The sequence below is a fragment of the Mesoplodon densirostris genome, chromosome 11 (assembly GCF_025265405.1).
Source record: "Mesoplodon densirostris isolate mMesDen1 chromosome 11, mMesDen1 primary haplotype, whole genome shotgun sequence".
NCBI lineage: Eukaryota > Metazoa > Chordata > Mammalia > Artiodactyla > Ziphiidae > Mesoplodon > Mesoplodon densirostris.
Window position 1 is genome coordinate 39,857,213 of NC_082671.1, and position 26,925 is coordinate 39,884,137.

At 34.5% G+C, this 26,925-nt stretch overlaps 1 protein-coding gene across 2 annotated transcripts in view; it reads right to left on the reverse strand.

The window, feature by feature from the left end:
* Positions 1 to 26,925, reverse strand: part of MON2 (MON2 homolog, regulator of endosome-to-Golgi trafficking) — a 125,814-nt gene that overhangs the window by 7,863 nt on the left and 91,026 nt on the right. Inside the window, exons 27-34 of one of the 2 annotated variants that reach the window (XM_060112471.1) lie at positions 25,506 to 25,649; positions 24,874 to 24,891; positions 24,457 to 24,585; positions 20,688 to 20,878; positions 14,749 to 14,809; positions 13,492 to 13,615; positions 10,097 to 10,304; positions 7,800 to 7,882 (exon numbers count right to left, since the gene is read on the reverse strand). In XM_060112471.1, the coding sequence (XP_059968454.1) occupies positions 7,800 to 7,882; positions 10,097 to 10,304; positions 13,492 to 13,615; positions 14,749 to 14,809; positions 20,688 to 20,878; positions 24,457 to 24,585; positions 24,874 to 24,891; positions 25,506 to 25,649 (958 nt within the window). The remainder of the gene's footprint in view (positions 1 to 7,799; positions 7,883 to 10,096; positions 10,305 to 13,491; positions 13,616 to 14,748; positions 14,810 to 20,687; positions 20,879 to 24,456; positions 24,586 to 24,873; positions 24,892 to 25,505; positions 25,650 to 26,925) is intronic. The other variant, XM_060112472.1, reaches the window with a different exon arrangement.

Sequence of the window (26,925 nt, forward strand, 5' to 3'; positions counted from 1 at the left end):
GAAAGCATAAGCGGTGACAACAGGGGCACCAGACAACACCTCTAGCAGAGGCAGTGGAGGATGGAAAGTGCCATTTCTCAAATATAAATAACCAAAGGCAACTCAGGTAAGAGAAACCAAAAACTTGTACTATAGTGCCACCTACTGAAAAACAAAAGAAAGGCCTCTAATTACTAACCTGTTAAATTGTTAGAGTCATTTAAAAGAAGCCTTACTAAAGAAAAAGGTGTGTTACTTCAAATATATGAGAGGAACAACTCATCAAGCACCATGAAAAACCAGAGTAATATGGTATCACAAAAGAAAATGACAGTTCTCCAGAAACCAAACTTAAAATTAAATAATACTGCAATCTAACTGACAGAATTCAAAATAGCTGTCCTAAAGAAATTCAACAAGCTACAAGAAAATTTAGAAAGGTAGTTCGATGAGCTTAGGAATAATATTAATGAGCAGAGGAATACATTACCAAAGAAACTGAAACTCTGAAAAGGAACCAAACAGAAATTCTGGAGCCAAAGAACTCAGTAAATGAGATGAAGAATGCATAAGAACATATGGGAAATAGAGCAGACCATATGGAAGAGAGAATTAGCTAGCTCAAAGATAGAAATCAAGAAATCAATACAAGTAGAAGAGGAAAGAGAGCTAAGATCTAAAAAAAATGAAATTCTATAAGAACTATCCAACTCTATTAGGAAAAGCAACATCAGAATAATGAATATCCCAGGAGAAGGAGGCAGAGGGTTTATTTAAAGAAATAATAGCTGAGACCTTCCTAAACCTGGGGAAGGAACTGGATATACAAGTCCATGAAGCTAAGAGAACAGCTCAATGCAAAAAGACCTTCTCCAAGACATATTAAAACTGTGAAAAATCAATGACAAAGAAAGAATTTTAGGGCTTCCCTGTTGGCACAGTGGTTGAGAGTCTGCCTGCTGATGCAGGGGACACGGGTTCGTGCCCCGGTTTGGGAAGATCCCACATGCCGCGGAGCGGCTGGGCCCGTGAGCCATGGCCGCAGAGCCTGCGCGTCCGGATCCTGTGCTCCACAACGGGAGAGGCCACAGCAGTGAGAAGCCCGCATACCAAAAAAAAAAAAAAGAAAGAATTTTAAAAGCATCCAGGGAAAAAAGAATGGTAACCTACCATTAGGTAACTCATTAGGCTATCAGCAGATTTCTCATAAGAAAATCTACAGGCCAGGAGAGAATGGAATGACATACTCAAAATGTTGAAAGATTAAAAACTATCAGCCAAGCATACTCTATCCAGCAAAGTTATCCTTCATATATGAAGGAGAAATAAAGCCTTTCCCAGACAAACAAGCTGAGGGAGTTCACCAACAAAGACCTGCCTTACAAGAAATGTTGAAAGGAGCTCTTCTACTTGAAACAAAAAGGTAAAAGTTCACAAAACATTGAATAAGGTGATAATACAGACAAAATCTTTTAAATACTTAATTATAGCGTGAAGGTTAAAGGGGAAAAAGCAGTAAAAAATAACTATAACTATTTTAATTTAGTAACAAAATCACAACATAAAAAAGGATAATTTGAGCCAACAAAAAACACAAAAGGGGAATAGGAAAAGGACAGAACCTGTATAGGCAAATAAAAATAACATGCTATCAGCAGAAAAAAAAATTTCATCTATGAGACATGTCATAAACATCAAGGTAAACACAAAATATAAATCTAGAGCAGAGATTCAAAACATAAAAAAGGAGAAAACTGAGAAAAACATCATAAAAACCCCAACAAATGAAACTGGCAGAAACACAAGAGAAACAATGGAGATATAGACCAACCAGAAAACAAAAGATAAAGTGGCAGTACTCAGTCCTCATCCATCAATAATCACCCTAAATGTAAATGGATTGAATTCACCAATCAAAAGACATAGACTGGTTGGATGGATTAAAAAATAAGGCCCGAGTACATGCTGCCTCCAGGAGACTCATGTCAGCTCTGAAGACAGACACAGGCTCAAAATGAAGGGATGGAAGATGATACTTCAAGCACATGACAGCCAAAAGAAAGTGGATGTACCCATACTCATATCAGACAAAATACACTTCAAGCCAAAAAAGGTAACAAGAGACAAAGGTGAATACTATATAATGATAAAGGGGAAAATTCATCAAGAAGACATAGAGTTAATATATATGTACCTAACAGTTAATATGTATGTACCTAACATAAAAGCACCAAAATATATAAAGCAATTATTAATACATCTAAAGGGAGAAACTGACAGCAACACAGTAATAGTAGGTGACTTTTAACACCCCACTTACAGCAATGGATAGATCATTCAGACTGAAAGTCAACAAAGAAATAGTGGCCTTCAATGAAACATTAGACCAGATGGGCTTGATAGATTTATACAGAACATGCCATCCAAATGCACCAGAATACACATTCTTCTCAAGTGCACATGGAACATTATTAAGGACAGACCATATGTTGGGGTACAAAACAAGTCCCAATAAATTTAAGAAGACTGAAACCATATCAAACATCTTTTCTGATCACAAATGGTATGACACTAGAAATCAACTACAAAAAGAAAGCTGGAAAAATCACAAATATGTGCAAACTGAAAAAACATGCTACTGAACAACTACTGGGTCAATGAAGAAAGCAAAGGATAAATTTTAAAAACACCCGAAGACAAATGGAAACAAAAATACAACATTCCAAAATCTATGGGATGCAGCAAAAGTGGTATTTATGGGGAAATTTATAGCAATACAGGCCTGCCTCAAGGAACAAGAAAAATCTCAAAAAATCTAACCTTACAGTTAAAGGAACTAGAAAAGGACAAATGAAGCCCAAAGTCAGTGGAAGAAAGGAAATAATAAAGAGCAGAGCAGAAATAACTGAAATAGAGACTAAAGACAATAGCAAAGATCAATAAAACTAAGAGCTGCTTCTTTTTTTTTTTTTTTTTTTTTTTTTTTTTTTGCGGTATGCGGGCCTCTCACTGTTGTGGCCTCCCCGTTGCGGAGCACAGGCTCCGGACGCGCAGGCTCCGGATGCGCAGGCTCAGCGGCCATGGCTCACGGGCCCAGCCGCTCCGCGGCATATGGGATCCTCCCAGACCGGGGCACGAACCCGTATCCCCTGCATCGGCAGGCGGACTCTCAACCACTTGCGCCACCAGGGAGGCCCAAGAGCTGCTTCTTAAAAAAGAGCAACAAAACTGAGAAACCTTTAGCTAGACTCACTGAGGAAAAAAGAGAAGGCTTAGATGAATAAAATCAAAAACAAAAGAGGAGAGGGACTTCCCTGGTGGTCCAGTGGTTAAGACTGTGCTTCCACTGCAGGGGGCACAAGCCTGATCCCTGGTTGGGGAACTAAGATCCCGCATACCATGCAGCATGGCCAAAAAAATTTAAAAAAAAAAAAAAAGAGAGAGAGAAATAGCAACAGATACCACAAAAATAGAAAGTATTATGAGAATACTATGAACAGCTATATGCCAACAAAATGGACAATGTAGATGAAATGGATAAATTCTCAGAATCATACAGTCTTCCAAGACTGAATCATGAAGAAACAGGAAATCTGAATAGACTGATCACTAGCAAGGCGACTGAAACGGTAATAAAATACCTCATAAAAAAACAAAAATCCAGGACCAGATGGCTTCACAGGTGAATTCTACCAAATATTCAAAGAAAATTTAATACTAATGCTTCCTAAATTCTTCCAAAAAATAGAAGGGGAGGGAATGCTTCCTCATTTTACAAGGCCACCATTACCCTGATACCAAAATCAAATAAGGACAACAAAGAAAAAAGAAAATTGCAAGCCAATATGTCTGTTGAACATAAATGCAAACACTGTCAACAAAATATGAGCAAACTGAACTCAACAATACGTTGAAAGGATCATACACAATGATTAAGTGGGATTTATTCCAGAGATACAAATTAATTTCAAATGCAAATTAATCAACACGATACACCACATTAACAAAATGGATAAAAACCTTATGATCATCTCAACAGATAAAGGAAAAGCATTTGACAAGTTTCAACACCTATTTTTCTAATAAAAACTCTCAATAAAATGGATATACAGAACTGTACCTCAACAATGATAAAAGCTGTATGACAAACCCACAGCTAACATCATACACAATGGTGAAAAATTGAAAGCCATCTCTCTAAGATCAGGAAAAGGACAAGAATGCCTACTCTCACCACTCTTATTCAACAGGGTTTTGGAAGTCCTAACCAAAGCAATTAGGCAAGAGAAAGAAATAAAAGGCATCAAAATTGGAAAGGAAGACATAAAACTATCACTATTTCCGGATGACATGATTTTATATATAGAAAATCCTAAAGACTCCACCAAAAAACTGTTAGGAATAATAAATGAATATATTAAAGTTGCAGGGTATGAAATCAACATACACAAATCTGTTGCATTCTGTACACTAGCAACAAACTATCAGAAAGAGAAATTAGGAAAACAGCCTCATTTACAATTGCAGCAAAAAGAATAAAATACCTAGGAACAAATTTAACCAAGGAGGTGAAAGAACCTGTACACTGAAAACTATAAGGCACTGGTGAAAGAAACTGAAGAAGATGCAAAGGAATAGAAAGATGTTCCATACTCATGGATTGGAAGAATTAACATTGTTAAAATGTCCATATTACCTAAAGCAATCTACAGAGCCAATGTAATCCCTATCAAAATCCCAATGATATTTTTCACAGAAATAGAACAAAAAAGTCCTAAAATTTATACGGAACCACAAAAGACCCTGAAAAGCAAAGCAATCCTAAGAAAAAAAGAACAAAGCTGTAGGTATCACACTCCCTGTTTTCAAATTATACTACAAAACTGTAGCAATCAAAACAGCCTGGTATTGCCAGCAAAACAGACACACAGATCAATGGAATTCAGTTGAGAGCCTAGAAATAAACCCATACATATATGGAAAATTAATTTACCTCAAAAGAACAAAGAACATACAATGGAGAAAGGATAGTGTCTTCAATAAAAGGTGTTGGGAGAACTGGACAGCCAGACGCAAAAGAATAAAACTAGACCACTATATTACTTATCTTACACCAGACACAAAAATCAACTCAAAATGGATTAAAGACTTGAATGTAAGACCTGAAACCATAAAAATCCTAGACAAAAACATAGGCAGTACACTCATTCACACTGGTCTTAGAAATATCTTTCTGGATATATCTCCCCAGGCAAGGGTAAGAAAAGCAAAAATAAATAAATGAGAGTGTATCAAACTAAAAAGCTTCTGCACAGCAAAGGAAACTATCAACAAAATGAAAAGATTACCTACCAAATGGAAGAAGATATTTGCAAATCATTAAATCTGATAAGGGGTTAATATCCAAAATACATAAAGAACTCATACAACTCATCAACAAAAAAACAAACAACTCTATTAAAAAATGGGCAGAGGATCTGAATAGACATTTTTCCAAAAAAGACATACAGATGGGGCTTCCCTGGTGGCACAGTGGTTAAGAATCCACCTCCCAATGCAGGAGACACGGGTTCAAGCCCTGGTCTGGGAAGATCCCACATGCCGCGGAGCAACTAAGCACGTGCGCCACAACTACTGAACCTGCGTGCTGCAACTACTGAAGCCCGTGCACCGAGAGCCTGTGCTCCGCAACAAGAGAAGCCATTGCAGTGGAAGCCTGTGCACCTCAACGAAGAGCAGCCCCTGCTCAATGCAACTAGAGAAAGCCTGCATGCAGCAACGAAGACCCAATGCAGCCAAAAATAAATAAATAAAATAAATTTATTAAAAAAAAAATACAGATGGCCATAGGCACATGAAAAGATTCTCAACATGACTAATCATTAGGGAGATGCAAATCAAAACCACAATGAAATATAACCTCATGCCCATTAGAATGACTACTATTGAAAAGGCAAGAAAATAACAAATGTTAGGATGTGGAGGGGAAAGGGAATCCTTATACAATGTTAGTGAAAATCTAAATTTGTGTAGCCACTATGGAAAACAGTATGGATGTTCCTCAAAAGATTAGGACTAGAACTACCATATGATCCAGCAATTACACTTCTGGGCATTTATCTGAAGAATACAAAAATACTAATCTGAAAAGATACATGCATCCCATGTTCATCACAGCATTATTTACAATAGCCAAGAAATGGAAACATCAATGGATTAATGGCTAAAGACGATGCTCTATACACACACACACACATATATACATATATATACAATGGGATACTACTACTCAGCCATAAAAAAGAAGGAAATCTTGCCATTTTCAACAGCATGATGGAACTTGAGGGTATTATGCTAAGCAAAATAAGTCAGATGGAGAAAGACAAATACTGCATGATTTCACTCATATGTGGAATATTTAAAAAAAATAAAAATAAACAAACCAAACCAAATAAAAACAAACACATGGATACAGAGAACAGAGTAGTGGTTACCAGAAGGGAAGGGAGATGGGGGAGGGTGAAATGGATAAAGGGGGACACCTGTACAGTGATGGATAAAAACTAAACTTTTGGTGGTGAGCACACTAGTGTAGTATATACACAAGTAAAAATATAATGTTGTACACATGAAACATATAATGTTATAAACCAATCGTACCTCAATAAATAAAATAATAATAATCATAAGCCACAAGGAGGTATCACTTCAAACCTGTTTGAATGGTGTCATCAAAAAAAGAAGGAATATTAAGTGTTAGCAAGGATGTGGAGAAAAGGGAAGCCTTGTGCCCTGTGAATGGGAATGTAATGTAGTACAACAACCATGAAAAATTGTATAGAGTTTCCTCAAAAAATTAAAAATAGAACTACCATATGATCCAGCAACTCCACTTCTAGGCATATGTCCAAAGAAAAAGGAAACAGGATCTCAAAGAGATAACCGCACCCCCATGTTCATTGTAGCATTACTCACAATAGCCAAGACATAGAAACAACCTAAGTGTCCATCAATGGATGAATGGATAATGATGTGCTACATGTGTATATGTATATTTATATATATTTGTAAACACACACACACAACAAAATATTATTCACCCGTGAGAAAGAAGAAAATCCTGCCTTTTGAGACAATGGGATGGACCTGAGGGCATTATGTTAAGTGAAATGTCACATAGAGAAAGACAAATACTATATTATGATATCGCTTATATGTGGAATCTACAGAAGCTGAACTCCTAGAAACAGAGGGTAGAATGGTGGTTGCCAATTCTGGGAGGGTCAGGGAAATGGGTAGATGTTGGTCAAAGAGTACAAACTTCCAGGTATAAGATGAATAAATTCCAGGGATTTAATATACAGCATGGTGATTACAGTTAATAATACTGTGTTATATACTTGCAGGTTGCTAAGAGAGTAGATCTTAAAATGTTCTCAGCACAGACAAGGAATGGTAATTGTGTGACATGATGGAGGTGTTAGCTAACACTTCCATGGTAAACATATTGCAATATAAGAGGGTATCAAATCAACAAGTTGTATACCTTCAACTTATACACGGTTGTATGTCAACTACATCTCAAAGCTGGGGGGGGGAAGTCAGCAAAATTTGCTTAAAATAAAGAAAACATTACAAAGTAATTTTACTTAAGTGACATCCTAATGGACTTGCTGCTTTGTTGTCATAAGGCCTGGAGAAAAATGTCTTATAGCTGTTATGTTCCTAAAACTCAGTTAACTTAATAGTAGTATAAAAATACAACACAAATAGAGCATAAATGTTATAAATTTAGAATAACTGAGTTTCCAAGCACTTACCATTCTCAGGCTGAGTTTTCTTAAGTGAATCAATCAGAGTACTGACTGCTTTTAAGACAAATATGATTTCTGTTACTTGTTGCCTAAAAAAAAGATGGGAAATTATTTCCATCAAGATTTTAAGATATGCCATGTGTATTTTGTACTAAGTTATACAAATAGACATACTTTGGAAAACACTGAACACAAAACAATGCAAAGTTAATATTAGTTTTAAATTCTTATAAAAGAAAATCATTTCATTAACATGTACTTCAGTGTGCAATTAAGATGTATAGTTATTCTAAGTTATCAACATTAAAACGGGGGAGGCAATCTACTCATGCAAATCTAAATTTATTAGTAAGATATTTCATAGAACTACTTCAAATTAAAACACTGTACAAGATGTGCTTTTAAAACTTCTACAACAGTTTTTTTTAAACTTATTAGTACTAAAAGAGATTTGCCAAAGCTTAAAGGGAAATAAAGATCACTATTACCCCCTTCACATATTTTATCATGCTGTTAAAAGTATCTTTAAAATCACAATAGTACTTATTTAACTTTCTAAAACAACAAATAAGAAATATGCTCAAAATCAACCCCAAGGTGACACTGTTTGGAGACATTAGCAATGAAGAATAAACTTGGGGTAAAGGACCAATAAGAATAGTTTGATTTCTTTCTTTCTCCTTGCAGAAATATATCTCTTTTGCTCTACAGTCCTCCCCCACACCCTACTCCTGGTATGAATCTGTGTTATCACTCAACAGATAAGATTTTCCTAATACTATGACAGGGTACTATTTCAAGCCTCCCTTTGTAAGTATACAAATATTTTATTGTGTTGCAGTGTAGCTTTTTAGAAAATAATGCAATAATACTGCATCAAACATAGGATGATGATACAATAAAACTATAAATAAGACTCAATTTAAAGCAATAAACACTTAAAACACAAAAAATGAAGGAAAGCTGCTTTCTGAAATTGAATAATATCTTATACTCCAATAAAAATATTCCAATCAAGGCAACTCCATTACTGCTTTTCCAAGTATGCTTCAGAGGTCAATTTTAATAAATCAATTTTCAATCATGACAATAACCAAATTACTAACATCTGTCTTTGGAATGTTTTTGTATAAAATCCACTAGGAGGTATAATTTATGTTCTAGAAATTCAAAATACAGTGGACGCTAAAAGTAGAAATACAAATGGCAAATAAGCATTGGTAATTAAAAAAAGAAAAGAAAAATTTTTAAAAAGCAAACTACTATGTGGCTATTTCTTCATTCATCAAATTTTTAAAAAGATAAAATAAGTGATAAAATGGCAAATAATTTTAAACTGCTAAAAATTGAGGGAAAAGACAGTCATATACTCCTGGGAGAACATAAACTGATAGAAGTCTCTAACAGGCAATTTGTAATATATATCAAAACCTTTTAAAATGTCTATATCTTTTGACAGGTCAATCCCAACTCTGGAGATTTATTCTAAGTAAATAAGAATGTAAACAAAGACTTAGGGTTACTGATTTACTGCTTTATGAGATGGGACCTGAAATGATTTTCCTAACTCTTTCCTGACTTTGATAACTTTGTCTTCCAATATTATTTTCTGTTTGCTTCACTTGCTTTGCTTTAACCTCTAACTTACACATTAAAAAATAGATTGGCAACATAACTGCAATTTATGACTGTATTTTTTGATGAATTCTGATATATAACCCAACTTTATTTAGCCTTGGCTTAGCAGAAAGACCTAGATCCCCTTCAACTGGCAAGGCCTGACTACATGAGAAGCAAATCAGTTTAGGTACAGGGCTTAATTAAGCAAATTAGATGAAAAGAAGATCTAAGATATGGCTAGATTGACTTACAGAGAAACCTAGAAATGACTGTAAAACAAACTAGGAAGTTCATAAAGTATGATTTATCTATTATTTTCTCTCTAGAGGGATTCACGATCATGTGTTCATACAGACCTACAAGTCCTTACCCAGAAATCCTTGAGAAGATATATTTTAGAATTCAATTTTTTTCGAATTAAAATAAGTAATTTGGTATATATACCATATATTACTTAACCTCCATGAGCAGTATGAAAAAGCACCCCATAATAAACACAGTAATATATCTGCAGCAAAACTTATGAATATTTACACTGTATGGGATAAATAAAATTATAAACAGCCTCAGGTTAAGTTCAGATCACTTATGAAAACACTTGATTTCCAGAGCTTTTTAAAAGTATTAATAACTATGACAGTGTATTTCCTTCTTTAATTAAAAAAATACATATATACATATACCTTGGAAGAGGGCATTTACCACTTAATCTTTCATCCTCTATATAACGATGTAGTACATCTTGAGATCTCTTTAGAAGCACTGAGAGTGCCATTCGTGAGATGTAGCCTTCTTGAGGTGTTGTGACTTTGTTACTGAAGGAAAACTGGAGCAGTGTTTCAAAACACATTTTAGAAAATTCTTCTCTCAAACGAATATCAATCTCTGCTTCTGTAGAATTAACAATGTTTGATGGTTAATACAAGGTTAAATAAATACACCTTAATGACACAATTCTTAGCAAACTAGGAATAGAAGGAAATTCCTTAACTGATAAAGAGCATCTATGAAAAACTTATACCATATATATATACATATATATATATATATATATATATATACACACACACTATACACACACACACACACACACACACACACGAACAGTTTTCCTCCTTGCAAGGTCAAAAAACAAGGCAAGACTATCCACTCTCATCACTTCAACATTTTTCTTGTCTTGGTCTTTTTACACACTTCAACAGCACTAGAGTACCTCTCAATAATCTTCCACATGGTCAAACTTGGAATAATCCGTTTGTTTGTCTGTTTCTTTCTTTCTTTTTTCTCTTGGCAACATCTTCCCTGGACCCTGACCTCTGCTCCAGTCTGGACTAGTTGTTCTCTGGACATACTGTCCAGTTATATCCTGGAACTAGTCTTTGGCCTCACCCTGTGAGTTGTTTTTTTCTCTCTTGTGTTATATCTTACTTTCTAGACCTCATGCTTTCCCTTTTCTTGATTTACTCCTTTGTTTTCACAGGGCATATTCTGTAGTACCTGAGAAAGTGAATGGGAAGTAAAAATTTTGAGACCTTACATTTCTGAAAATGTCATTTTACTGTGGTACTCAAAGTGTGTTTCCTAGCAGCATCAGCACCACCAGAGAACTTGTTAGAAATGCAAATTCTCATGCCTCACCCCAGATCTATTGAATCAGAAATTCTGGGGTTACAGCCCAGCAATAACTTCACTCCAGGTGAGGATAATGCACACTGACATTTGAGAATTACCATCCTACACTCTTCACTTGGCCAACAGTGGGCCTAGGTATAAAACTCCATGTTAAAAATCTTTTCCATTTATGACTATGAAACCACAGCCTCAATGTCTCTGAGCATCCAGTGTTCCTGAGAATTGCAATGTCCTTTTGATACAACTCTTTTGTGTTTGAACTTTTTTCTTTTCTTTTTGAAATCTTTTAGCATCTTCTCTTTATTTCTATTATTCTGGTATTTCATGATGACATGTCTTATTGTGAGTCTTTTTTCTTTCACTATTCTGGGTACTGAAAGACCGCTTTTAATCTGCAGATTTGTATCTTCAGTTTGTTTCTTTGATAATTTCCTCTCCTAGCTTTTCTCTATTCTGTCTTTCTGGAAGACCTATTGTCAGATGTTAGATCCCTCGGATCCATTTTATTTCTTTCTTCTCATACTGTCCACTTGTTTGTCTTTGCTCTACTTCTGGGTTATATTTCCTTAATGTTTTCTTCCAACACTTCATTGAACATATTTCAGCTATCATATTTTTAGCTTCTTTGAGCTCTTTTGTGTTCTGATTGTTCCATTTTAATAGCATTCTTCTTGTTTCATGAATGTAAAATCTGTTATCTCCTAAAGCATCCTAATTATATATATTTTTAAATAAATGTTTTCTATGGCTCTGCATTTTATCTCTTTCCTACCAGTTTCTTTCACCCTCTCTTCATTTGTTTTGGTCTTTCTCTTTTGTGCTGGAAGATTTCCTCAAACGCCTGTGAGCTGTGGCTGTCATATCATACTTAAGAGCAGGGGACCAAAAATAATCACTGGAACCTCTGTGTTTATAGCTTGGTCTTGTTTATTAGCAGGAAAGACTTTGTATGTATATGTTTAAAGAAAAGTCCAAGTTAAAGCTGAGAAATTTGTGTCCAATGGTCAAGTCACTGGAAGAACATACATGTACCTTCTTTATCTTGGTACATTTAATATTATAAATGGCAAGAGGTATCATCAGAAAACTGCTAGAAAAAGTATACATGGTAACTTGGTAATCCTTATTTAGCTTAGAATATTTACATATAATTATAAACATGGTTCTTAAAATGTATTTTATAAAAAATTTATCTATAATTTTTAAATATTCTTAATAAAAAGTTGACTAAATTAAGATAAATGGACTTCAAAATTTTTTCTCTGAGGTTCTAATGTTTTCAAACCTGTACTTTACCAGATTAATTTTAAAAACTGTCTGGGCTAGGAAAAAGAACCAGTTTGTGAAGTAAGCAGTATCTAGTGGTCAAACTGTACATAGAAATGCTCTTTAAAGTGTTTACCACACTTTAGTAGAATTTAGTCACAGCTCCATTAAATTCTGGGGACTAAGGATATGTATGGCACAAATTTAGAACTTTTTAATTATCTCACCAAAAAAAATCACATTATGGTGCCACGATTACATTTAACACTTGAGCATAGGTTTAAAAAAAAGAAATAATAGCAAAAAGCAACTTACATCTCATCTCCCAATATGGTACATCAAAAGAAGCATGTGGTTCTTTTTAAAGATGAACTTTGGTCTCCAGCCTTAAGACTGTGGCAATTTTTTTCAACCTTTCTAAACCCATTTCCCCTCTGTAATACAGTAGAACCTATCCTCACAGAAATGTTGTGAGGAATGAGATTAATATTCTAGCATAATACCCTGCACACTGTGGTCATTCACTAAATCTTAGTTCCCTTAACAAATGTTAAGGATTTCTTTTTTTTAATGAACTAGCTCTGCAATTTATAGTCCTGAGAGGTTGGTATTAATATCTTTATTTTACAGATGACAAAACTGACAGGGGGCTTCCCTGGTGGCGCAGTGGTTGAGAGTCCGCCTGCCGATGCAGGGGATACGGGTTCGTGCCCCGGTCTGGGAGGATCCCATATGCCGCGGAGCGGCTGGGCCCGTGAGCCATGGCCGCTGGGCCTGCGCGTCCGGAGCCTGTGCTCCGCAACGGGAGAGGCCACAGCAGTGAGAGGCCCACGTACCGCAAAAAAACAAAACAAACAAAAAAAACTGACACTTAACCAGCTACTAAGTGGCAGAATACACATTCACTACCTCCCAATAATCCATGACTTCACAAAACTGGTGATTTATGTCAGCCTGCAATGATTTAGGTGGATTCCATAAGTGATTTGTAATTTAATTCATCACAGAATATTTACCACGTTTTCCCCTCATAAAGCTTAATGTTCTATATCACATTCTTAACCATTCTCCTGTTTACATTTACCACAATTGTAGGAGTAAACATTTCTAGTAGAAGTCAGCTTCTTCAAAAGTGCTTCAATACTTATTAACATTAAAAAAAATCATTGAAATAACATACCTGTAAATGAAGATGACTGAGAATGTATTGATCCCTTATTAAGCATAGTCATTATCTGACCAACAAATTCCTTAGGAATAAATTTGGCATAAGGTAGTATCTCAGTGCTGATAAGCTGAACTACCTAAAACAAAAGATGCAAATTCAAACGTATTTTTTTTTCTTGAAAGAGACTAACTCAAATGATAATTTCTAGAGTAAAATTTAAATTTTATTTTAAAAGAAAACCAGTTAAAGAATCTTTCTTAATAGAACTATACAACCATTTTAATGTTAACATGCAGGATAATTAGTCTGTTTCCCTAATCTGTCTTAGTAAATAACATTATTACAAAATAGTCAATACTATAAACTGTTTACTATACAACAACTTCAATAAATTTTGATCTGCAACATGATAAATGCAAAGAGCACTCTGGAGAAAAAAATCAGCATATGAAATGTATCCATGTTAGAATAAAATATCTAAAACAGGATTAAGAACATGATTTAAATCTCCTTTTAGAACCATAAAAATGAGCCATTAAGAAGTTATATTCATTTTTGTTGAACAGTTTATTTCTAACACACAATGTGTTATTTTGCCTTTTGAAGAGAAAGAAGAAAAGTTTGAAGAAGCGTTTTCAAGAGTTAACATAGCAGTGGGACAAAAGGCAATATTGTGCATCTATATATCAATATGATGCCTATGCTTTCTATGTAATTTATTTGATTTGCTTTATTTAAAAGTTCCCTTATCCCACTTAAAGGGAAAAAATAAACCCCCCCAACAAAAAAATCCATAACCAAAAGCTACTTCTTCAAATTCCAGTTATAATCAGCAAAATATATTCTTTAAAAAAACATTCATTATTTGCTTCTACATCTGGTTAAAAATAGAAAAATCTGAGCAACTTATTGATTAATTGAAATACAAATATCTGATTTGTCAAACTATAAAGTAAGCTCTCAAATACATGCTTACTGACTGATGGATTTATTTTACTAAATCAACTGCTTTTTAAAATTATTAAATGGACACAACTAAGTATCTGGACAACACGCACACAGCACAAAGCTAACAAATATAAGAAATTAATTTTTTAAATGTCAGTGCTTTAAAAATTAAACTTTAACCTTTGTGTTTTAATGCTTTTAGGTTCAAGCTCAACCTATCACTTTACTTTTTTTTTTTTTAAGCAATTTTACAGTTTCAACATTTCTACTATTTGGTTTTCATAAATGGTCACAGGAAAATGTTTTAAATAGCTTCCTCACCTCAACATCAATACTTTCATTTCTTTGAAATTCTTGAATAGAGAGGTTATCTGGAGGTATGCTAAAAAATAAATAAATAAAAGACTTGATTTTTAAAGGTAAAATATTTCCTTAAAATACAAACAGAAAATAAATAAACAGAATTTGAGTATCAAAAAATATATTTTCTCACCCAAGTTAGAACATTATCAGTTATTTAAAAGAACACTATTTTTAATTAATTAGTATAAATGACTAAGCTAACTACAAACATGAAATTCTAGCTACAAAAATAATTAGTCCAATCTTGAACTAAATAAAATCTGTAGAACAAAACTTCTTTTAATACTATGAATGAAAAACAAAGAAAAGTAAAGATACTATCATATGAAGTTACAGCAAAAATTACCACTGTGACAAAAACTGAATTCACTTACATTGCCAGTAATTTCAGAGAGAGTTAAAAGAGCCTTGGTCAAGATGCTGAATTATTCACTCAGCAACAGCCCACTGATCATTAATTTGTAATAAATATGATATACTAAATATCTTTACAGTAAAAGATAGAGAACATCTGGAAAGAAGTGGACTGATTCAGACTTTCTAAAACAGAACAGTGTTCCAACAAGATCCGAATAAATCAACAGTTTCAAGGGAACCAAAGGTAATTCTAGACCCTGTGGCTCTGAATAAGCATGAGCAGTATAGTTCTATTAAACTTATGAAACAATGAAATATTAAGCACTTAAAAAACAGCTGAGAATGGTAATGATTATAACAATAATAATGAGAGCAAAAACTAGAGAGCCAGCCACTGTATTAAGAGCTTTATTTACATTATCTCCTATGTTCCACAGTAACCACATGTATTATCATGTAATTGACAGAAGAGGAAACTGAAGCTTCAAATGGCTAGTAATATAACCAAGAACACATCGTAAATAAATGACAAGGCCACAGTTTGAACCTAGATTTATATGATATTTGAGCCTAAGTTCTTCTCTTTTATAAAAGTTATAAATGTAAAAATAGTATTATCATATTTAGATATAGAGGTACAGTATAGAGTTTTGTACCTAGAGCTATTTTTGCTCTATTTGGTATTATTTGGTTTATCTAATCACACGTATTAAAATACACACACACACACAAAGACAAATACCAATTGGCTAACTATTGTACTAATAAAAATAAAGCTTAGCAGGAACATACAATATTAATATTATTGGGATCACATATCAGAAACACTGAACCTTATTTTTCTTTTTGAGACTTCCAATGTTTTTAATAGATTTCATTTATTTATTCATTTTTGTCTGCATTGGGTCTTTGTTGCTGCACGTGGGCTTTCTCTAGCTGTGGCGAGGGGGAGCTACTCTTCATTGCAGTGCGAGGGCTTCTCATTTCAGTGGCTTCTCTTGTTGCGGAGCACAGGCTCTAGGCGCACGAGCTTCAGTAGTTGTAGCTCACGGGCTCTAGAGCGCAGGCTCAGTAGCTGTGGTGCTTAGTTGCTCCGTGGCCTGTGGAATCTTCCTGGACCAGGGCTCAAACCTGTGTCCCCTGCATTGGCAGGCGGATTCTTAACCACTGCACCACCAGGGAAGCCCCTGAACTGTAGTTTTAAAATATCTTATAATGAGGGAAGAGAGTAGCATACAAAGCTGAAAGGTTCACTCCTCCTAATCCTAATGATCAATAAAATCAGGAATTGATTCAATTGTGCACAGATTGAATATTCTGATCTCAGAACTCACCCTAATGTTTATTTATTTTAATTTATAGTTAGTATCCTTTCTAGATATTGTGAGCATATCAAAAAACACTGGTCGAGCTTTTAAAAACACAGATGATTAACAGAATTTACCTATAAATTATAAAGGGAGATAGTCAATATTGCAGGTACAAATGGGCCATGTAAGATCTGTATAGTCTCTAAGCTTGAGGAGTAGTTAGTAATTAAAAAAAATTTTTTTTCATGAATCTTTATTTGAAAGAAAAGAGGCTTCAAACTGATAAAGTATTATGTGTATTTTTCATCAGTTCTCTCTGAATGGTACATTAAAATTATTTTGTGAGATATAATTCATACACCATAAAATTCACCCTTTTAAACTGCATAATTCAGCTTTTTAGTATATTCACGAAGTTGTGCAATGGTCACCTCTTTTACTTCTAGAACATTTTCATCACCTCCAAAAGAAACTCTGTATCCATTAGTAGTCACTCCCCATTCTACCCTCCTCCCAACTCTGATAACCATTCATCTATTTTCTACCTCTACTGATTTGCCTATTCTGGATATATCACATAAATGAGATCATATAATATGTGTCTGGGTTCTTTCACTTAGCATAATTTTTTCAAGATTCATCTATGTTGTAACATGCATCAGTATTTCATTCCTTTTTATGGCTGAATATTCCACTGTATGGATGTACATATCACATTTAATTTATCCATTCATCAGCTGAACATTTGGATTGTTTTCATTTTTTGGCTGTTATAATACTGCTATAAACATTAGTGTACAAGTTTTTGTGTGAACACGTTTCATTTCAATTCTTTTGGGTAGTACTTATTAACTGAAGGTCAACAGACTATTGTATGAATTGCCACTAGTCCACGTGTCTTCTAGAGGACAAGTACCATGTTTTGGCACTCAAAGGGTGGCTGAATGAATTCCTAACAGACTTTAAGTGTCCACCAGGTTACAGTCCTTATGTTTCTCATTTTTAATTGTTTTTCTTTCACTCATTTAAACAATTCATTCACTTATGATAGTCCTCAGTGATGTCCAAAGCCTCTTGTTTCTTCTAGTTGATTTTGGTTTTATTTGTTTTCTTTGTTACTGTACTGTTACTGTTACTGTATGAAAGCAGTTTGCAGACCATAAACAGTTGGGAAACATCACAGAGAAAGGTATGGTTATTCACACAGTCTTTGAGTATCAGTAATTAGGTTAAAAAACTTATAAATATTCCAATATAAAAGATACTCAAATATTCATATTATCTAAAAACCTAAGTCATGCTATTCCAAACACTCTTCCTACTGTTCAAATACTACTACTGATAGATTTCAATTATAGAACATTGTGTATATGTGCCATAAAGTAAAATTTAAAATCTAACAGTTTGTGATTTTCCGAAGTAATCAATTATTTGGAAAACAAAAACAAAGACAAAATCTTCTCATGAAACTGTGAAAATGTGCATGGTTTTTAAGTTCTCTTAGTGAGCACTGCATTTTTATCATCAACTAATAAAAGCTTTCACTTTGAGCCTTAAGGTATTTTTGGACTATGAAATAAAAATTAAATTGGCTTTATCCATGTAAACTATTCAATTAAAAACACTGATTAAAACATTAAGTCAAAATACATAAAATAATTGTGGACTTTTACAACTAGTCAAATCAATTAATTTAGTCTTATAATGAAGGACAATGATGCCAACTGAGAGGAAATGACCAGTTCAAGGTGAACAGAAAGTAGGTGGCAGAGTCAAGAGTAGGCCACAGGTCTCCTGACTCCCAATACAGGAGTAGTACTACTACTTCATGTAGTAGAAGGCTTAAATGTGTAACTAGAATAACCACAACTTAGAACACTGATTCTGTGTTACTTAGTACCAGAATTTAGTACATTTATTTTTTTTCTAGCCATTTAAAAAATACACAAATTTAGGGGTAAATTTCCTAGTCCCAGTTATTTAGAGTTTTGGTCTTTAAGTTTTTAGTTTAAAATATAGCTTTTTCATGCTAAAGGATATGGATAATGTCAGCTTCTCTTAAGTGAAAGAAATAATGATTATGAGGATAATAACAGGAGCAAGCATTTTAATAGAAGCACTTACATTCCAGGAACTATTCTAAGCATTCATTTAAATGATTTAATCCTCACAATAACCCTATGAGTTAGGTAGCATTACTATTCCTATTTAGCAGATGAGGAAAATGAGTCACTGAAAGATAAATAACTTGTACAAAATATCACAGTTACAAAGTTGTACAGTTGGGATTTGAATCCAGGTAATTTGGCTCCTGAGTCAATGCTCTTATCCTCTATGTTAACTGTTTCTTAAACTGTGTGATTTTTCAACATACTCAATATACTCAAACCTTTAATGTAAGCAGGGCCTCCAACAGGCAAAATACTGTAATGAAATTATACTACAACTTCATGAATACAAAAATTACATAAAATGTTAATTACCTATTATTAGGCCTTTGTTTCTCTACCTACTTTCCTGTATACAAAGAAATTACTTAAGAAACTGAATTTAATAAAATAAGAACAAAGCCTGGAAAATGAAGAATGTTCAATAAGAAACTTGAGAAGAAAGATGGTGGAAAGAGTCATAGGAAAAGAAATTCTTAAAGAAGTTTTACTCATTTCAAAAAAACTGATCTAAGCTCATTCAACTTATTAATAGGGCAACATGCATATACAGACAGATAATTGAGAAAGAAAAAGAAAAGTTTAAATTTCTAAATCTGTTTGCTTCATACAAATTACCTTAGTGACTTAGGCAACAGAGTCCACAAAGGAACGCAAATACCCAGGGTTATTTTAAAAATGAAAACAGAATTTGCTTAGATATGCTTTGTGAGTCACTATGATTTTCCTGCATATATTCAATACAAAGAATATGCTTGCATTGGTATTAATAAGATTTCTAGAGTTGAGAAATATATAAGAAAGCAAAACAAAGTCTGACCAGTTATGGAAACAGAAATTACGATCACATGTCATTACTTCCAATTCTGAAATATCAGATAAGCCTTTATAGAGAAAAATTTAAGTTAACCTTCTGCACTCTACAACTTTTCTTTACTTAATAACTAAACCACATTAGAAAGATAGAAACTCTTCAGTTAAATCATTCTGTTGTAGACTCATCTGATCATTATCAATATGCCAATGTAGGTTTTTCTTCAAGTATATGAAATTTATAATTTAAATGGTTTCAAACTAACCATTTTTAATGATTAAATAGCAGTGCATGACACATTCATCATTCTATAGTTTTAAAAAATGATTAATGGATAAAAAAATAGAAAAAATTTTGTTGTCATAGAATTTCACCACTATAGCACAAAGGAAAATTAGATTGTAGGAGTACTGAAGACTACCTACCTATCACAGCTATTACTGGTAAGTCCATCTTTAGTAAAATGGCACATTTGAGATTAGTGCTGCCAAACAGAACTTCCTGTGATGATGGGAATGTTCAATGATCTGCAGTACCCACTAGAGCAACCACTAGCCACACATGGCAATGTTGAAACGTGGCTAGTGAGAATGAAGAACTGAATTATTAATGTGACTTAGTTAATTAAAAATTTAAGTTAATTGTACTAGTGACTGCTGTATTAGATAGTACAGCTCTAGAGAGACTGCAGCAGACTCCTCATTCAAAAAATTCCGTATTCTAATTACCTTATTCTCATTCAGTGAGGGGTCAAAATAGCATCCTTAAGATACACCCTCAGTTGGAATGTATACAATGAAAATTCCATTCTTCTTTGCAAAACTTAAACATCTTAAAGAGCTGTTCGTTATTACCAATGATCTTATTTATTCTAAAAAAAACCTCATTTTCTGAAGTTGTTTTTCTCTTGTAATGCTAAATGGGCATCAGATTTTTAAAATGGATATTCTTAACTTCATCGAATTAAAACCATGGCTCCTTAATTATGATGCATTCATGTGACCTTATATATAGACCCCTGTCTTACAACCAAAACACTGTAAAGAGCAAAAATCTCCACTGCTCACAGATAATGTACCCAGTGGATAAATGCCTAATCCACTTCTTCTTTGTATACAATCTAGCAATCTTAAGAGTCAATTACTTTGTTAATAAATGAATAATGAGAAATACTGTTTTTAGAGCAATTACAGGTATAATGTGTACTTCTTGAAAGACTGTCTTAACTGTAAAAATGAATAAGCTGACCTTTTAGTAAAGAGAAAGTCTTCAAAAGTGTTGGCTAGTTCTGGCCACATACTGTCAAATTTTCCAGAAGAAGCATGCTGCCGGGCAACAGGTAGCCCAATAGAAAGAACTTTGAGGAGAGAAGATACTGCTAGTTTCCATGTGCTTTCAGAAGGGCAGGAATACTTCAAACTGAGAGGAACCCTAAGAGTCTGTGAAAATAAAGACAGTTTAAGATAAGTACAAATTAAAACAAACACACACAGCTTTAATTACTTTTAAAAAAACTATAGCTGAGAGCAAAAAATAATAACATAGGTATTTTCATTTTAAATAGGATATTATTTTCTAGAAAGACCAATTCTCAGACATGGTCCTCAAGTCATACTGCCTAGAAAAATATACTTTTTTTTTATTGGCCACACCCCGAGGCATATGGGATCTTAGCTCCCTGACCAGGGATAGAACCCGCACCCTCAGCACTGAAAGCGCAGAGTCCTAACCACTGGACTGCCAGGGAATTCCCTAGAAAGATATACTTTTTTTTTTTTTTTTTTTTTTTTTTTTCGGTATGCGGGCCTCTCACTGTTGTGGCCTCCCCCGTTGCGGAGCACAGGCTCCGGACGCGCAGGCTCCGGACGCGCAGGCTCAGCGGCCATGGCTCACGGGCCAAGCCGCTCCGCGGCATATGGGATCCTCCCAGACCGGGGCACGAACCCGTATCCCCTGCATCGGCAGGCGGACTCTCAACCACTTGCGCCACCAGGGAGGCCCTAGAAAGATATACTTTTAAGTCCTATGTCCATTTTATAAACAATGACCCTGAATAAGGACTGAATAATAACCTTTTTGAACCTCGGTTTCGCATCAGAAAAAATAGGGATGTTTTCTGAAAAGTTAAGAGTAAGAAACTTACAATTTTGCAGCTTCTCCAACTTGATGTTATAAAATTAGAGCATTCTGCCATAGTTCTCCTGGCAGAAAATAATTTGACTGATGGGGTTTCTCCCATCCAAGAGAGATCAATACTGCTTATATTTTTTCACTAATGGTTAGGTAAACATGGCCTAGAGTATCATTACTTTGAAGTCTTATACTTTATCTTTAAAATTCTTTGAATTTTATACTCTACACTAATATTTTAATGTAGTTTTTTCCTTTTCCAAATATTTGAGAAAAGTTGATAATTCAAGAACTTGGTTTATCTTTAACCCTTGAGAACACAGCACAGCATCTGAACTATGTCTAGTGACTAAAATATTGAGACTTATTATTTAATTGGTCAACTTCTGAGACAGGTTGCTGTTAATCATTAAAGAACTAATTCAGTGGTTCAGAATGAATTTCCCTGGTCATAGTACTATCCAACAACTAGAAGACAAGACTGACCAAACTATCACAGTGAGTTATCCCAGAGCACCATCAATAAATAGTTTCAAAATACCGTCTGATAATGTGCATTAGACTGAAAATTCAGCTTTTATATAAAAATTCTAGTCTGAGAAAGATAAAGAGTAGAAGAGATACATTTTCATATTTTAATGTTACGGAGTGAACATAAAACCTGATTTCATCATCCTCCACACAAATGATTACTGAATACTCACACAGTGAACATGTGAACCACTACATATTAGCATGAAATGGGCCTCCACTAACAGATAATTAGCCTACCCAGAATCTATTTATCTCTTTCCCCTCCCCACATCCAGTTGGAAATTAGGGTAAAGAGATGATTAGTTTATTAAGCCAATCAATCTACTCCACTTCTCTGGCCATAATCACTGGTTCAAGACTGGGCATGGGACTAAAGCCAATTCACTTAATTTTAGTAACTTAAGAAGAATCTGATACACACACACACACACACACACACACACACACACACACACACACACCTGCTATTGACATATAATCCCTTTATTAGCCTACAACTATGAGAGGAAACATAGTTAGGATGCAGTCAACCCCTTGGAAAGCAGAACAGGGAAAAAATTTTTGGTTTTTGGTGATAGTACTGAACCACTGGATCAACCAATCCTAAAGCCCTCCATCTCTGAATTTTCCAACTAAGCCTGCCCCTTTATTGTTAAAGCTAGTCAGAGCCTGAATTTGTGTCATATGCAAACAAAAGAATACTAAATTATACACCGGCCACTCTGAATTAACGTGTTATAACTCAAGATTAGATAAATGAAAAGTATGGTTTACTACTAGATTAATATTTTACCAATGTCAAGGGAATATTAAGCACAGCAAATATATTTGATTTATATATTTATTTTTTTTAATATTTAAGCAACTAATACAGAGATTGGTATATAGTATATACTCAGTAAATGTATATGGAACTGGAAAATTCAGTTCTTGCTGTCACAAAGCTCACAATTTCTGAGGAAGGAAGAGCCTTGTCCAATTAACCACAATGCAATGTAGTAAGTGGCATCAATGAAGTGTTCTGGAGTACAGAAAACTGATTATTTAATTCCTTAAAAAATTCAAACTGATTCATGCCACTCCTCCATGTTCAAACCTTCAATGGTTAAAGAATAAAATCTGATGCCTTATGATGGCTTGTAATACCCATAGCCACTTTTTCAGACCTATTCCAGGCCCTGCCACCTCCCTAAGTGGGATTTCTCAACACTGCTTTAAAAATATACCATGATCTTTTATATTGCTTAATTGATCTATATCTCCTTCTCCCTTTTTGCTGGTACTCCTTCTTCAAATGTTACTTCTGTTAATCCTTGCCAAGATCCCCTAGGCAGTTTAGTTATTTCCTTGTCTATTGAGGGAAGGGGGAACCTAACTTTTTATTCAACACTGACTACTTGGCAAGTATCATTAAATGCCATATCTCAATTGAATCTCTTAATGGTTAAGACATGAAATTTGGGGGCTTCCCTGGTGGCGCAGTGGTTGAGAGTCCGCCTGCCGATGCAGGGGATACGGGTTCGTGCCCCGGTCCGGGAAGATCCCACATGCCGGGGAGTGGCTGGGCCCGTGAGCCGTGGCCACTGAGCCTGCGCGTCTGGAGCCTGTGCTCCGCAACGGGAGAGGCCACAACAGTGAGAGGCCCGCGTACCAAAAAACAAAAACAAAACAAAACAAAACAAAAGACATGAAATTTGTATTGATATTACCGTTCTTCTACAGATGAGAAACACTCTCAGGCTCATCTGCCCCAAAATCATAGAGCATCCTGTCCTAAGAAACAGGACGCTTATTGTCTTATGTGGCAAAATTTAATAATCATAAAAAATCTAATGCACTCTTACTTTAAAATATTTTTCATTAAAAAAGCCTTCTCGTTTTAAAAAAACGGCTTCCTGGGTTTCCCTGGTGGTGCAGTGGTTGAGAATCCGCTTGCCAATGCAGGGGACACAGGTTTGAGCCATGGTCTGGGAGGATCCCACATGCCGCGGAGCAACTGGGCCCGTGAGCCACAACTACTGAGCCTGCGCATCTGGAGCCTGTGCTCCGCAACAAGAGAGGCCGCGATAGTGAGAGGCCCGCGCACTGCAATGAAGGGTGGCCCCCACTGGCCACAACTAGAGAAAGCCCTCACATAGAAACGAAGACCCAACACAGCCAAAAATAAATAAATAAATTGAAAAAAAATTTGCTTCCTAAATAATATCCATGAATGTTGGAGAAGAGTAACTATAAATAATAACAAAGTATATTTTCCATTTATCTCAATGTATGATAATATATTATTACCTAAAGAGAAATTTCAATAATACTGACATTATTAAATGAAAGTATGGAAATTAAAAAAAAATACCTTAATAATATTCTGGAGTACCTTCTCATTCACCACTGCTTTGTGACAGGCTGTTTTTTGGTATAAATCCACAACTACTTCTAAAGACCTTTCAGCAAATGGTACATAATTCAAGGCTACCCATTCCGCCTAGAAAGTAATATTTTCACAGAGTTAAAATAAAAATGAGATTAAATGAAATCATATTGCTTTCAAAGCGAAAGCTTCTTTGTCTTAAAGTTTAGACCTTGGTTTTAGGCCAGATTATATTACATGCAAAGTTTTCAAAGAGATATGTACTTCATGAAAGAATAATTTTCAGCCAGGCAAAAATTATAACTATCAGAAAAAGTACATAGAGCATTCTATCAAAAACTGGGAAAGATGTACTTTATTTGTTGCCAATAGGTTAGGACAATTTTAGGAAATTTAACTCACCGGTGCAAATAGTTGGATCTATTGTGATTCCATTGTGTTGCAAGACAAATAGAATGAGAAAAGTTAATACACATTAAAACTATGTTTCGGACCATGTAAAATTATAATTTTTATGTTGAGTGAACAAAATCAGCATGTGCATGCATTCAGAAATTTACTTTTCCCCTAAGCCAAAACAAAGTTAAAATTTGCCAACTATGGCTACAAAAATCTTTTATGTAAAATCCAACTAAATTTCACACCAGTAGTAGACTTATTTAGTACACACAGATTTCTTCATTTTGTATTGCAGATATCTATTTTAGATAAGATTAGGCTTAGGGATTTAGAAGCCATTTTATAGTGGGATGAGGACACAAAGAAAGGAACTTCGAAGAAAGAGTAACATGAAAGGCCAAACTTTCTGGAGAACCACTTGGGAAAAGAAAGTAATAAACAAACGAACACACAAAAGGAACACAGAAAAGGTCTTCCAAATAGTGTTTCTTTTCAGCTTAAACTGTTAACATACATATGAAAGTTTATTTGTGAATGAAAATTTTCTGGGATAATCAAAGTCCATCTTAGGTGGAACTGACTATATTTATAAGCCATGAAATCTTACAGAGTAAATATAATTTATAGCAAATTACCTGATTATATTTTGCATTTGCAATGTGTTTTGTTTCTAGCTGTCCATACTGTGGAGGTTTACAGGAAAATTCTACAAATGCCAATAACTGGTCAAATATAGCTGGATACATTATCTGCATGTTTTCCGGTCCTATACAGATGGCCTATAAAAACAATATATGAATAGTAGAATGCATAATCTGAACTCCATTAAGTTCTTTACTGTATATGCTTTTGTTTAACCAAAGAATCGAAAAGACTGTCTTATTTTATGTTAAGTATTATACAATTTTTATAAGCCCTGAAGGACATTTAAGCTATTTTAAATTATTATTGAATAAAGTGTAGGCTAAATGAATTAATCAGTTAAAAAACGTTTTTTAATTAAAAGTGTGGCTCATTACTTAGCAGACTAAACAAAGGGCAAGCACCTAAGGAGAAAACCCAGGCAGTTCTGAGGTTCCACAATCTGATCATTTGTTCAGTAATATACCCATCAGACCATTTACAATGCTTCACTGATTAAGATGATACTGACTTCTACTTAAGTGATGGCATTAATTTATTGAAATGACAGCTGATTCCTGTATCATGCTTGGTCCACAGACTTTAACAAATAATCATGTTCATTACAGTCGGGAAAATAAGTTATGAATAAAAATTTGTTTCTAAAAGAAATGTATACAGTATATTAATTTTTAACAGGGCAGAGTATACTTAGTGTCTAGTGTATCTAAATATATAGACTTGATTTAAAACAAGAAAATTTTAAAAATTTAATAGAAATTAAACTTAATGCTACAAATAATTTCAAAAAACAGAATACATATTCTGACACTGCAAATTTTAATTACTTCAAATACATTGAAAGTACTTAAAAAATAAATCTTATGTTTTTATGTCTTATGTTTTATGTGTTTTCTCCTCCCATCCTTTCATATTTTCCTGTTTTAGTGTTCGTTTCTCTCTGTGGGAAAAATATTTAATGATATGCTATGGAGTACCTAAAATATATTTGTGCTTTACAAAACAAAAAGCATGATCATTCTACATTTGAGGTACCCTCAAAATACAAAATCAAAATTCAAAGCATTTCAAAATTTTAAGGAATTTCTTTAAAAAGATGTGTACAACATTTATATTTTCATGCAATCATGGCTTTTTTTTAACCTGTCAGATAAAAGACTAGTTTTGGGCTTCCCTGGTGGTGCAGTGATTGAGAGTCCGCCTGCCGATGCAGGGGACGCGGGTTCGTGCCCCGGTCTGGGAGGATCCTACATGCCGCGGAGCGGCTGGGCCCGTGAGCCATGGCCGCTGGGCCTGCGCGTCCGGAGCCTGTGCTCCGCAACGGGAGAGGCCACAACAGTGAGAGGCCCGGGTACCGCAAAAAAACAAAACAAAACAAAACAAAACAAAAAAAAGACTAGTTTTATTTTCCCT